The following is a 13,995-nucleotide window of genomic DNA, read 5'->3' as shown; positions in this document are numbered from 1 at the left end:
CACTCCCACCGCCGCCAGCCTCCCCGGGGCACCCGGGCGGCAGGCGGCCCAGCTGAGCTCCGGCTCGAAGCGTCCGTCCCCTACCCGCGGTAAGCCTGGCACTTCCGCGGGGGAGCCATGAGCGCGACGGACCGCTCTCCGGGGACCTCCCCTCGCTCCAGAAGGTAGTGTGGGGGCTGCCTCCGTAGTCACCCCGCGCCGAAACCGCTCTGCGGGCTCCGGCCCCGGCGTTCTTCCCGTTCTGTCCGGTAGCCGGGTTTAATGCAAGGCACCGTTTTGTCCGCACTCGTACTGGCCGTGCTTCCTTATCCCTATGCCTTTCCACTTCTGCTGTGCACTAATAAAGTATTCTCCTCCTACCTATGCTACCTGTTTTCTTCTGTCGCTGTAATTTATTGTTCCGAGTGTGTTCTTTAAGGCATTTCTGGTGTGAAAAATCCTACACAAAATAATCATTATTGCATATTTAATATTGTCCTACGGTGCCAGAAGTTAAGGAGTTTGGTATGTTTTCATGGATGTAGCACACGGGGGTTCTGATCAGCACTGGTGAGCTGATCCATAAAGGTTGTTAGTGCCTCCTGTGACCTGCCAGATCACTTTCTGATCAGAGTTCTGGTGCTGGCTCCGTAACCAGGTGCTGGACTATGCTTTTAAGCAGATCTGTAGTAAAGAGGCTTCTTAGCTTTAATTCTGTTACTTATGGTATCTTTAAAAAAGAAGTTTGTTGAATCAACATAAATAACAGAAAAAAAACTTTACTGGAGAATTTTGTACACTCTGGAGCTTTATTTGCAAACTTGGTGCTTGTTTGAGCAGATAAGTGTTTCAGTGCATAAACATTGCTTAAAAGAAATCTGATACGTAATTACACATACATAGTCTTGATTTGATTTTTCTAATATTGACATGTTTTCCATTTAGTCCATTCACATAAGATTCAAGAACTTGGAAGCTTCTGTTTCACTGTCAAGGGTGGGCAAGCTGTATGGCTAAGAACATCAAGCACACCAGAAAGGAAAGCGTGCAGATTCCTGGATCCACACCTGAAATTGTGGTGGCTGATGCGTCAGCTGATTTATATTATTGTCTTTATTCAACAGTCTTTCTTTAGAAAGAGGTTTTATCTTGATATCAGATGGTGATTCTGTCACAGATTGTCTTTCTGTTCATCTTATAATGGCTGCTACTTCTAATTGCACAATGATGGACTTTTTGTCCCCTTTGTTCTCTCCTTTTCTTTCCTCTTCTCCCTTTCATGTTCACCCTTCCCAAGTAACCTATGAAACTTTACTTTCATAACGCTTTTGTTTTTCCCTTTTCCATCAGTCAGCCACATCTCCACAGTACAGTAAGCCTGCAAGCTGTTATACATCAGCGCTTTTGGTTCTAAATGCTATGATCTCTCCTGTTAATACCCAGAGCACACAAGCTAATCTGTGTTTGTAACTGAACCTCTATTAAAATTGAAAATCTAATTTTAACTATTTTAGAAAGCTTATTTTATTGTCTGAAGCTTGCATGTCATTAGAAGCTGTTTTTCTCCAGGCAGGTAACCCCCCATGTCTCATCCAGATATGCTCGCTCTCAGTCTCCAAGTCAGGAGGATTTTACTCCTCTCCCTTCAGTCAGTGAGCGCTTGGCCTTTCTCCGTCCCTCCCGGGAGCTGTTGGAATTCTACCGCAAGAAGATTGCTGACTTTGATGAGGAACATGAGGATTTGGTAAAAAGGCTGGAGAGATGCAAAGAAATGTGTGATGAGCAGGTTAGGAAAAGAGTTTTTGAATGGTGACAGACAACATATCTTTACACAAACCAAATATTTTTCTTCAGTTGAAAACTCAACAGAGGTGGTCTTAAGATTTACCAGTAGTGTGGTAGAACTGAGTTAAGAAATAAGTACATTTACATTTGATGGTAAAATCTGACTATCCTCTGACAAAGCAAACAGAAACATGCCTATAGGATAGTCTTCTAAAGTTGTTATGGTTTGGTATCTTCACAGTGGGTTGTTTGTTTCTGGGTGTGTTGGTTTTTTTTTTTAATTAAAAGCTGAGTTTAGATGTTCAGTTCCCATATTGACCAACTTCTTTCCCTTGTTTCTTACAGTCAAAAATGAGTGCTTTTTTGTTCAAGTTTAATGGGCTTGGAGATACGGATGTTATTTGTATTTATAGCAATGGAGTTCATGAGCTTGGCCATCATAGGCTATTAAGTGGTGATTTTAAAAGAAACTCCAAAACCTAAAAATTTTTGCCTTTTGGGAGGAGCAACATTCAATGTTCTGATACACCACACAGCATACATCTGTCTAGCAGTCATCTTTGTAATTGTGAATGACCCTATGGGAATAGAATGATCACTTCTGAGGTGATAGAGGTGCCTTCTCAAGTACTGGCCATGCTTGAACTAGTCTGAAAGCCCTCAGGAAATCTGTGGCATACAAGTTGCTTTAATTGAACATCTGGGAAAAAGGGAGGCAAGTTCCAAAATAGTGCCTTCTCTCCTATGGGAATGATTTTCTGAAAGATTCACTAGTTTTCCCCACCACGTGGAAAATCATTAATGAAATTTAGTCACTAGTCAGATTTCTCACTACTAAACCATACAGGTATCTTAATGTTAATTCTTCAGTAATTTATTTTAAGAGTAAGTGCTATTACAGAGGCTTTGCTGTGTTTTTGTTGATGTCAGACTCCCTGTACCACTCTTGACTGACAGTGCAGAATTGTAACCACTGAAAACTGGAGACCCTAGCTTAGGTCAAATTTTGTAAGGGAATAAAATAATTCACATGAACTGGCAGTTGTTTTATACTAGTTAGAAGCTCAGAGCACAAGTAGTTTGAATGCTCTGTATCATTTAAAGTACTTCATTCTCTCTACCTAGCACAAATTGCAATGGGAAGTATGTCAGCGAGAAGAGGAGATTGCAGAGTTGCAAAAGGCTTTGAGTGATATGCAAGTCTGCCTCTTCCAGGAGAGGGAGCATGTCCTTCGTCTTAACTCGGAGAATGACCGGCTGAAAATCAGGTGTGCTGTCTTAGATGGTGGGCTGGGTGGTGGTAGCAGCTGCATGTGTTATGTTTTACTTCTCATCCAGACCTGGAGTCTTCAGAGAAGGCAATTATACCACACTTCCCAGGGAGGGCTCCTATGAAATCGTGTCAGTTTGGAGATGGAATGCAATCTGTTGGGCTGCTAAATATGGTTCTCTTATTTCTCCAATTCCAGTAGTAGAAGGGAGAGTAGAAGTTGAACTTGGATTCACATTTGAATTGTGAGTTGCCAGTTTGAATGTGGAGGTTCTGATTTAAGCAGACAGTAGTGGGTTGACCTTGGCTGGAGGCTAGGTGCTGACCATACTGCTCTATAGTTCCGCTCCTCAGCTGGACAGGGGGAGAAGAAATAAGACAGAAAAGCTCCTAGGTCAGGATAAGGACAGGGAGAGATCACTCACCCGTTACCATCACAGACAAAACAGGCTCGACTTGGGAAAATTAATTAATTACCACTCATATCAGAGTAGGATAATGATAAATAAAAATATTAAAACCCTTTTTCCCAATCACTCCCGTTTTCCCAGGCTAAACTTCACTCACAAATTTTCTACCTCCTTCTCCTGACTAGCACAGGGGATGGGGAATGGGTATTATAGTCAGCTTATCACATTATCTCTGCCACTCCTTCCTCCCTCCATGCTCTCCTCCCCTACTTCAGCATGGGATCCCTCCCATGTGCGCCAGTCCTACGTGAACTTGTCCAACACGGGTCCTTCCTTCTGCTGCAGTTCTTCACAAACTTCTCCAGTATGGGTCCAGTCCATGGGGTACAGTCTTTCAGATTTCTCCAGCGTGCACTCCCTGTGGGGTCAAAAGCCCTGTCAGCAAACTTGCTCCAGCAAGAGCTCCTCTCTTTGTGGGTCCACAGTTCCTGCCAAGAGGCTGCTCCAGTGCGGGCTTCCCATGGGGAGTCTTTCAGATTTCTCCAGCGTGCACTCCCTGTGGGGTCAAAAGCCCTGTCAGCAAACTTGCTCCAGCAAGAGCTCCTCTCTTTGTGGGTCCACAGTTCCTGCCAAGAGGCTGCTCCAGTGCAGGCTTCCCATGGGGTCACAGCCTCCTTTGAGCACATCCATCTGCTCTGCTTGGGGTCCTCCCTGGGCTGCAGGTGGGTATTTGCTTCACCATTAACCTCCATGCGCTGCAGGGGGACAGCTTGCCTCACCGTGGTCTTCACCATGGGCTGCAGGGGAGTCTCTGCTCTGGCACCTGGGGTACTTCTTCCCCCTCCTTCTTCACTGACCTGGGTGTCTGCAGAGTGTCTGTTGGTGTCTCACATTCTCACGCCTTTCCTCCAGCTGCTCCTGTGCAGTTTTTTTTCCCCCCTTCTTAAATATGTTATTATGAAGGCGTTGCCACTCCTGCTGATGGTCTTGGCCAGCAGCGTGTCTGTCTTTGAGCCAGCTGGTGCTGGCTGTCTTGCACATAAGGGAAGCTTCTGGCATCTTCTCACAGAAGCCACCCCTGTACTACTGCCACTACCAAAACCTTTCCACACCATCCCAGTACACAGACCTTGCAACTGCCTAGCAAAACTTCCTCCCTCAGTCCTAGAAACACTTCAGCTCAAACAGAAAATACAGATCAAAGCAAATAGTTTCGCCTCACTCTGAGATTGTGTTGACAGCTGTTCCTTTTTAATGGCAAACTCGAATATAACTTCCTGTGCCAGACTAACTGTCAGTGGCAAAGGAGTTCCCAACCTTCTTCAGAACATCTGTGGGTGATAAAAATTAAACAGAAAACTTGATATTAAGAACTTAAGTCAAAGCATGTATTGGTGTGCTTTGGCACTTCTGAAGAGTATGACAAAAAGTCTGAAAGAGCTCTTAATGTAGTTTGCTTTAAAAACAATGGGCACTTAGAATCTGTTGAATGAGCTATCTGTAAGGATTTTAGATAGTCTGTAACTCTGGAATGCAAGTTCTTTACCACCATGTGCTATTGCTTTATCAGCCTATATAGTGTTGTCCTGTTTGAAGAGATGAATGCTCCCCAGTGCCAGTGGAGTTGGTGGTGTTCTTATTATATTGCAACATCAGTAATGTCTTTGGGAGTTTATTTTTAAAGCTCTAGAACTGCAACAATTTGGAAAACTTGTAAACATTAACAAATAAACTAGAAGGACAGTGTGTTGATGTACTTGAAAACAGCAATATGCTAACCACTTTGTTTGAATTTCAGGGAATTGGAGGATAGGAAAAAAATTCAGTATCTCCTGGCTTTAGTGGGAATGGACAAAGGAGAAGTTACATATTTTCACAAAGAGCCTCCACATAAGGCAAGTTCCATTTCTCTGTAGAGCCCTGCTTTTGATCGTGCCATGAAGTTCTGTACCCCAGAGGCTGACCACAGACCAGATCTGCCCTACAAATCAGAAGTTGCTAAATGAGCCCAAAGCAGGAGGGATCTGTAGCAACATCATAGCTGCTGACAGATAAATAGGAACAAGAACGCTGGCTGTAGGTCCTCTTAGCATCAGTCCCCTTCTACCTTGAAAACATTTCCAGATCAGACTCATCAATGTCAGATAGGAGTCTGAAGCCCTCTGGCTAATGGTCATTGGGAAGTTGGAGAGGACACCACAAAGAAGGTGGGGGAAGGGGAGGAAGGAAGTACAGAAAATGACCAGGTGTGGTGTTTGAAGATCAGCTATTTCAAAGTGCCTACTACCTCTTAGAACCTTGGTCAAGAACCAAGCAGTGTTGAGGTGGCTGCAGCAGTTTCCTGGGCAGAAAGAGCCGTGCTCTCTAGGCAATATTGTATCATGTATTTCAGAAATAAAGTCAAATTGATTCAACAGCAGTGCATATGAAGTGCAGTGTAGTTGAATGTACTTAAAGTAATGAATCATGAATGATTCAGTCACAGAGAGACTATGATGGAATATAGGATTTATCTTGGAATAAGGTGTAGAAAAAGGATGAAATATGCTGCATTGTTTGTGGTTGCTCTGCACTGCTCAAGCAGTTCAAAAGACTCGCTGAAGCTTTAAAATTCCCTGACATAGTGTAGCTCTAAAATTGGACCTATTATATAGCATTGACCTCAAGATAAGTGCTGGGTTATAACCTGCTCATGGCCTCATGTTTTCATGAAGTGGGTTTCGGTTCAACAGTTGAGTTGTTTCAGTAGTTTTATCGGTTGGGTTTTATGCCAGGCTTGTAGCTTGGCTGAATGTGCTGATAAATCAAGCTTCGTGTTTCTCTGTCTTGCTAAGACAAGGAGTATGAAAGAAGGAAATAACATAATCTTCATCTTCACCTTCCTCTTCTCTCTGTCCCCAAAACTTTTCTTTTCCTGCCGAGGGTGCTGATTTTCACCCTAATGAAGCCAGCAAAGGCAGGATTACTTTCCAGTTGTTTCAGTGAAAAATAATAAAGGCAGAAATGTCAAAACTCAGCCATAATAAAGGAAACTTTTCCACACAGGCATTACACTTATGAATGTCTTCCTTGTCTTGTGGTAGAAGTCAGGTAATGCTGTTCTTTTGGATATCTCGTTTTATTCTTTAATATTTGTTCTTGATCACTGCAACTTTGGAGAAGTCAGATGTTCAGCGCAGATATCTAATCTTGTTTCTGTAGGTTACTGTTCTGCAAAGGCCAGCTAAATCCAGAGAGTCACATGAAAGAAGTGATGCATCCAGAACAGGTACCACACCAAGCTGATTCACAGCAGCTCAGCTTCTGATGCTTCTTTCTTCGTGTGTTTTTTGTCTGGTATACCAAAGTAATTCCTTGATGCAAATATTTTGGTATACTCCTATTAAGTTCCTTCAGTGTAGCCATGCATACATACATATATGTGCAGTACTCTTGGCTTCCCTTCAAAATCTTTTAAAATAACCTGAGATGGCTCTTGTGTCCGTGATCTGCTCAGCTAAGGAAGATGCTGGTATGACCATGGAACTATCCAAGTATCAACTGGACAGGCACCCTTAGCCGCAGCCATTCCAAGGTGTGGGGTTCTGCCTGCCTTTAGCGTAGACAGTAGTGTGGGTCTGTATGCCTACTTACTGATTCTGTCTTTTAAAAGAACTGCCTCTGCCAAATTGATTGACATTAGCTAACAAGCTCAATACTCATTCAAGGCTTGATGCTTGTGCGGCTGTGTCATCTGCCTATTCATCATTTATTTAAGAAAATTTGTTAAGCTTGCTTTCTGTATATATATGTCAAGAACATTAGCAGGTTGTGTAAATACTGTGGTGTGATACTGTGGGATAAAGGTATGTGGTCACCATGAGTTCCAAAACTCTTCTCTTCCAGCTAGCCCTCCTCAAAGTCCTTGTGACTGCAGCAGTGGCAAGCTTTTTCCTGTTCTTTTAGGCCTACCAGAACATACAATATTTCATGCCTGGAAAGGTACTGCGGGCATGTTGGAAAACCTTTTTCTACTTCTGTTAAATTTCTGCAATAGGCATGAAGAGGAGCACTTCAAAACCAGCAGTAGAAGTAGAGAAACCAGAAAGTCCTGAGAGATACCAGAGAAATAATCAAACACTTCTACTTCAGGTAAAAACATTTGCAAACCAATAGACATAATTCCTATCTCTCCAGAAAATTATGATAGACAAATTTGATGTCTGCTTAGATTAGATGCAGATATGACAGTTTTATCTCTCTCCACATCTTACTATGGATTCCCTCTTTCTATCAGTTTACTTAGCTGTTTCTTTGCAATGAATTCAGGCTTGGATTAAGAACTTGTGTCTGATTCTGGGAGCTTTACCTAACCAGGTATTCCACTAATGTCAGCTGGAATGTGTTGCCTGTAAATGTAGAGTGTGTAACTGATGTTACCTCGCAGAATTTGAGTGTGACTATGAATGTACATTAAACCCACAGAAGATCGCAGGGTTGGGTATTTTATGAAAGCCTTACAAAAGCAATGTGTCACGAAGCATTAGGCAGCCCCGACAAGGTGCACTAGTACAATGAAATGTTCCCTTTGCTAGACTTCAGTGAAAGATGAGGTGTACATAGCATGGCAGAATGAAAAAGTACAGAATCATGAATTGGGGAGGATACCAGAAGCAACGTGTAAAGCAGGAGGAAGATGAGCCAAAAAAAGGGAATTAGAGCGCAAACTTATACAGAAGATAGATTTGTTTGTTTTTGTTCAAGGGTAGTGATGACTGACCTAGTGGCCAGTTAGCTGTCTAACAACATTTATTCTGGAGCTAGAACCTTGTGCAAAATTGTCATAATAATAAATGGTCTAAATACAGGCCAAGTTTTTTCAGAGAGTTTCTTACACATCAGCCAGGTGAACACGTTTCACTGACTTGTTCCGATTTGTCTCCCTGACTGTATGCCCTAAATCAAGGTTCTTTGAATCCCTCTCGTTCACTCATTATCTTGCTTACATTTAGTAATTCATTCTGGTTGAGTAATTTATTTTGTTCAAGATACATGGACTTGCTGCCTTCCTATAATTTAGGTATTTTTATATCACCATTTCATGATAGAAGATGGGAACGTAGGGACAGAAGTGTCTCTACATATTACACAGGATTTGTCACATCCTGTGTACCATTTAAATCTTTTCAATATCTTCAGTCTATCGTTGCTGCTTATAATATGCCTGTCTTGCCTATAGCATGATTTTTTCCTTACAGTGCTTCAGTTGTTTGAAATACTTAGCATTAAAACAAAAATAAAATTTTGAGAAATTAGAACTCTCAAAGGTATTATTGGGTAGAGTCTTTAAATTTTCTTGGTATTTAAAAGACTTGCAAGGACAGGAGCAGAGCTGCTGTGATGTCTTATTCAGAAATGTCTGTCTTTGCTTATTCAGGTGGAGGCCCTGCAAGCTCAGCTAGAAGAACAGACACGATTATCCAAGGAGCAGGTTGAGGCACTACTAGAGGACAGGCGGATTCACATGGAGGAAGTCCAGGTTCAGCATCAGAGGGACCAGGACAAGATCAAAACAATAATGGATAAGTGAGTGTTAGAGAATGAGTGTGATGTAGTCATGAAATGAGAAGAGAGGGTAACTGTAGAAATAATTTGTCTTTCAGTATGTTGTTTCCTGCAGCAAGCAGAAAAGCAGATTATGTAGCCATCTGTTTGGTAGTGTGTGTGGAAGATGATGAATGGAGTACTCTACATATTAAAAATCATATTTCACTTTGAAAGAATATTTCTGCTTTCATTAGATGAGAAGAGCTAAAGTCATTAGGAAAGCACCTATCTTTTTCTTCCATGCTTCTTCCAGCTTGTCATGATGCCTGAAGATGTTAAGGTAGGAACTAGGAAAGAAGTTAATTAACTCCACTGGGATCCCTTTTTACAGACTGCATAAGACCCAGAATCTCTTATATGAGAGTACCCGTGACTTTCTGCAGCTCAAGTTTGATGCTCGAGCCAATGAGAAGGCATGGATGGCAGAGAAGGACAGCCTGTTGAGGAAACTTGACAAACATCTGGATCAGCTTGTGAGCAGCAGAGAGCCAGGAAGAGAGAAGAAGCAGAGACATGCCAAGAAGATGCTTCAAGCAGATGATGGAGCTCAGAAACTCCACAGTAGAGAAATAAAGGTAATTTTTTTGTCCTAGGTAGAGGCTCTTTAACAGTTTTTGACTAGAAAATTGCAAACATCTGGGTTTCGTCAAGACAGACAGTAGCTAGCAGCTGTTTCAAAGCTGTACTGACTTGCCCTAAGTTGTGTTACTATTGGCATTAATGTGGGAAAAAAAACCCAAACCCTTCTGCCTCAAAACCAGCATTGCTTGCAAATTTCAGATAAAATGTATAGTTGGGATTTATGGAGGCACTTCACTGTCAGGTTTTTTGTGTCCAAAACAAATGCCTGCTTCTGCAAGCCATGTCGCATGTGGGCCCACAGTTCTTAACCTACTTGTTGCACATGCCTGTCTTTCAGAGCAAATGCTCTCAGACTATACTGCAGTCTCTATCTTCCTTGCTGCTGTGGGGGGAGAGTAAGTTCTTTCAACTAATGTCCCCCCGCTCCTCCACAGTAGTCAGCATTTTTCTTCCACTTATAGTATATCTCCATTGAGAAGCTGGGAGATCTGAAGGCAGTAAAGAATTGGAAAGAAAGCAGGCCGTAGGGAATTGTTTTCATCTGCTGCTGAATGCAGATGATTCTGAAATGCAATACTGGGCATGCAGCTGTGAAAAGGGGAATGACAATGTTAGTTGAATATTTTTAAAGGAAAGAGGAGTTCTTTAACTGGTGACGACCAGTCATGCGGAACTGATAACCTAATTAAAAGGTTTTGGAAATGGATTGTCCTTACCTTGTTATTTCATTAGCCGTAACTCCAGCTGTTAATTTTTCTTTGCGTGTCGTATTGTCAATCTATCACATTTTCTTTTCAAGAGCAGGGGAAATTTTGTGAGTACTGGCTTTTGAGTTGATTCTTTCTGTTCCTCTTATGTCCTAGTCACTGCAAGAACAGCTAATGCAGGAACAGCACCTATCAAACATGTATAGAGAGCAGTGTGTCACCCTGGAAGGTGAGCTAGCTAGGATTCGTGAGGAGGGAGATGTTGGCAGAGAACTCTTTAAGGTAATTAGTCTGTAATCATCTGCTTGCTATGTGATGATCTTTCAGTCTCTGTTGTGTACAGCCCATTGAGTTTTCATCTCTGTAGGAACGCTCAGAAAAGATGGGGAAGCGCCTGAAGCTGATGACTCAGCGATATGAGGCCTTGGAAAAACGTCGTAATATGGAAGTGGAAGGCTTCAAGAATGACATTAAACAGCTTCAGCAGAAGCTGAAAGATGTAGAGAAACAGCTTTTTAAGGTAATAGCTAAACGTTTCTGAGGCTATTATGGGCTTACATTATAGAGGTGCACTCTCAGTATTTAAATGCAGTATATCCCTAGAGTTAAGGAAATAATTTCTTTCCTAAGTGCTTCTTTAGATATTAATATTTGAAAACACTTGTCCTCTTACATATTTTATGAAGCAAAAATGATTTGCCTTTGTTAATCAGTCAGACATCAAGCTTGCCAGGAATACACATTATCTGTGTATTTTTGTTGTAACTCTGAAAGTTCTTATCTGATAGCTGTGGCTCACTTAGCCATCTCAAAATTGCAAGGCAGTAAAGTAGTTTGTTTCAGAAGTATATCCTGCAAAGAAAATGCTGATAGGATTTCTTTTGGGGGGGCCCCTTAGTGTTTGGTTTTATTCCTGTAAGAGGGAGATCATTGTCCTAAGTATTGTGAATATTCTATTTATTCCTCCCATTATCTCATATGTAACACTACAAAAACCACTGTAGAAACAACGGCTGGGAGCGGAAGCTGTATACACTGTCGTAGCTTCCAGATGTGTAGACGAACATCAGAACAGCTTAGAAGAGAAGCCACAGCCTTGGTGTTGCTTGGAGATTAGGATGAGATGTTTAGCTGACATATGCTTGAGAGGATGGAGTGATCTAGGCATAGCCTTTGTCCAGGTGACTCTTTCAGGAGTCTGGCAGTGCCACTGATTCTGTTGTTCTCTGTAGTTTTGGCATGTAGTTCTGTGTCTTAGACCAATGAGTTTGTCTTCACTAAAGGCTTAATTTTTGTGTGTGTGTTACACTGTGGGTTTTACAACTTTATTCTTTAAGGGCTAGACAGCGTATGTGAATGGGGGAAAAAACAGCTTATAATACCTTTACTACAGACCTGTATGTTTTGTAACTGTGGGTGTGCTTTTAATTGTATTCTTAATTTAACACTTTTAACCACAAGAGGGCAGAGGAACAAAATACTTGCTATAAGTCTCCAGAGTGATCTTTAAATCCTTTTCATCACTTGGGGTCAAAAATGACTACAGATAACTAAATTTCCTGATTTGCATGTTAAAGTCTTTGACCAAGAACTACATGATGGCAATGAGACACCCTAAGGGGTCGAGAGAAAAGAAAGCTTTGAGAGCAGCTTCCAAGGCTGTGCTGTTCTGCCTTTGAAAGTGACTGGGCTGGCACACTATCTAGTTCCAGCGTGACAGGAAATGACAGCCCTGGTTAGCTTGCCATCAGGAATTCTGATTATCCAGCAGCCTTTGTTCAGCTCCCTATGAGCCACATGGCATGGCCTGAGACTAGGCATTGTACTTGTACTGCTCTTGTGTTGTAGGCAGTTCAGAAAGCAGCAGGTAGGCCACAGTAGTTAAATCATCTCTAGTTCTAGTAGCAAAAGATGACAAAATCTCTTCATATCAGGTGAGGTACACAGAACTAGATTAAAGTTAGTTGATAAATATTTAACTTACCTGTTTTTGTGGGTCTCTAAATACAGGAATTAGAAAGGAGACAACAGGTTGTGGGTAAACTTGTTTATATTCTATCCAGATTTCTTGTCGTAATGTATGAATGCTTTGGGTTTGGTTCTGGAGCACCTTTTTTTTTTCTAATGGTGATATGTATTAGCCCTGTCATATCAAATTAATCATCCTCTTTACTAGCTACAAAGAGAGTCCTTTAGAGTTCTTTCCCTCATATGCTGCTCGTAATACTGTCTAAATTGTATTCTGTACACCTTTGATTTTCTTAATCTATTTTTGTTTTCCTCTTTAGGTGACTCTGAATATTGGACCAGACCAGGATCTTGCAATTCTACATGAAATCCGTCAAGGAAACAGACTAACCCGTAAAATTCAAGGAGAACTAAAAAACTTAAAAGCAAAAATCTATGGTTTAGAGAATGAGCTACGGGTCTGCTGAAGCTGGGGTATGGGCAGGCATCCTAGTTTTAGGAATGGGACATCGCTAGGCCGCAGTAGTCACAAGTGAGAGCAGCTCCTGTCTGTTTCCTGGCATCCAGTGTCAGAAGGCTTGAGGAAACCTGCAGTTAATGTTATGACATTGTACATGAGCCATTTCTAACATGCCAGATTATATTGCTGTTTCAGCTGAAAGATGGTACCTGATAAGCCCAATATAGAAAGCACATGATGACTGATAAATCAGGAATATGCCTATGACTTCATCTTACCTTTAAATCTGTGGTAGGGTATTGGTGTATACTCGCCTTTACCTTTATTTGGAACGTATTATAAACCACATACATGATTATAATGAAATTAATGGTCATGGAAGGATTGCTTGACTGACATTTTCCTATGTGAGAAGCAGCTTTTAAAATGGTTTAAATGATTACTGTTTTGGTACTTAGGAACTTTAGGATGTAACTGGAAATTCTTTGGAAAAGACCATCTGTAAAGTACATACTAAAGTGTATTGCATCTGACTCTCCCCTACTCAGTATAACTATTTTAAAATGGCTTCCCTTTGCTTGGTTCTAAACTAATTGGGACAAACCTGCCTGATTTAATATGGTAGAGAAAGATAACCTGTTATAGAACTTACCTGCAGGAACCAACAATATCTAGGCTTGTTTTGAATGTAGAGGAGAAATAGTGCACTATTGTGCGTCATCTTCTCATCTCCTTCCTTCCAGTTTATTGTAACACATAGAGGAAGCCTATAATAAAAGGCATCTAGTGTCGTCCATGTTATCTATCTTTGTAGCTTTAAACAATATCATCGTTATGGACCAACAAATCATGGTCAACTTTTGCTATAGCAGTTGTTGCTATTGAACTGTAACTGAAATTTAGGATGGAAGAGCAGGTGTCTGGTTGCTACATGATAAATGTAACTCTAGCTATGTGATGATTATCTTCATACCAGACATCAGGACATCACAGTTCTAGAAAACAGATGAAATCATGAAAACACTTCCAACATGGCTTCAGCCCACTTTATAATTGTGGGTATTCATGCTTTTGCTGTAGCATCAGCAAATTTTGTCCACCTTGTAGACTGAGAGCAGTTGTTGAAAAAGGGATTTCAGTACCTTTGTTTCCTACTGTACCTTTCCTACCTTGTTAAATGTGACAGAAGTGGAACAATATCTTTCTGAAGTATACATCTGTAGGCTACCAGCACTTAAAGAACTTCAT

At 41.4% G+C, this 13,995-nt stretch overlaps 1 protein-coding gene across 1 annotated transcript; it reads left to right on the top strand.

Annotated features, from left to right (window-relative positions):
• Positions 1-117: 117 nt before the first annotated feature.
• Positions 118-12,754, top strand: CCDC77 (coiled-coil domain containing 77). Its single transcript, XM_010137795.1, has 11 exons — positions 118-164; positions 1,549-1,765; positions 2,890-3,032; positions 5,243-5,339; positions 6,646-6,712; positions 7,481-7,575; positions 8,861-9,009; positions 9,362-9,605; positions 10,476-10,601; positions 10,687-10,839; positions 12,608-12,754. Exons 1-11 carry the CDS (start codon positions 118-120, stop codon positions 12,752-12,754), a joined length of 1,485 nt encoding a protein of 494 aa, XP_010136097.1.
• Positions 12,755-13,995: the final 1,241 nt, after the last annotated feature.

Source organism: Buceros rhinoceros, unplaced genomic scaffold (genome assembly GCF_000710305.1).
Source record: "Buceros rhinoceros silvestris isolate BGI_N320 unplaced genomic scaffold, ASM71030v1 scaffold9880, whole genome shotgun sequence".
NCBI lineage: Eukaryota > Metazoa > Chordata > Aves > Bucerotiformes > Bucerotidae > Buceros > Buceros rhinoceros.
This window is presented reverse-complemented; position numbering and strand designations above follow the sequence as displayed.

Excerpts from the sequence above, each read along its gene's own strand:
- CCDC77 (XM_010137795.1), top strand. The coding sequence starts at position 118 with ATGAGCGCGACGGACCGCTCTCCGGGGACCTCCCCTCGCTCCAGAAG. Across the intron at positions 165-1,548 it reads ACCTCCCCTCGCTCCAGAAG|GCAGGTAACCCCCCATGTCT; the intron begins GTAGTGTGGGGG and ends GTTTTTCTCCAG. Across the intron at positions 9,010-9,361 it reads ATCAAAACAATAATGGATAA|ACTGCATAAGACCCAGAATC; the intron begins GTGAGTGTTAGA and ends CCCTTTTTACAG.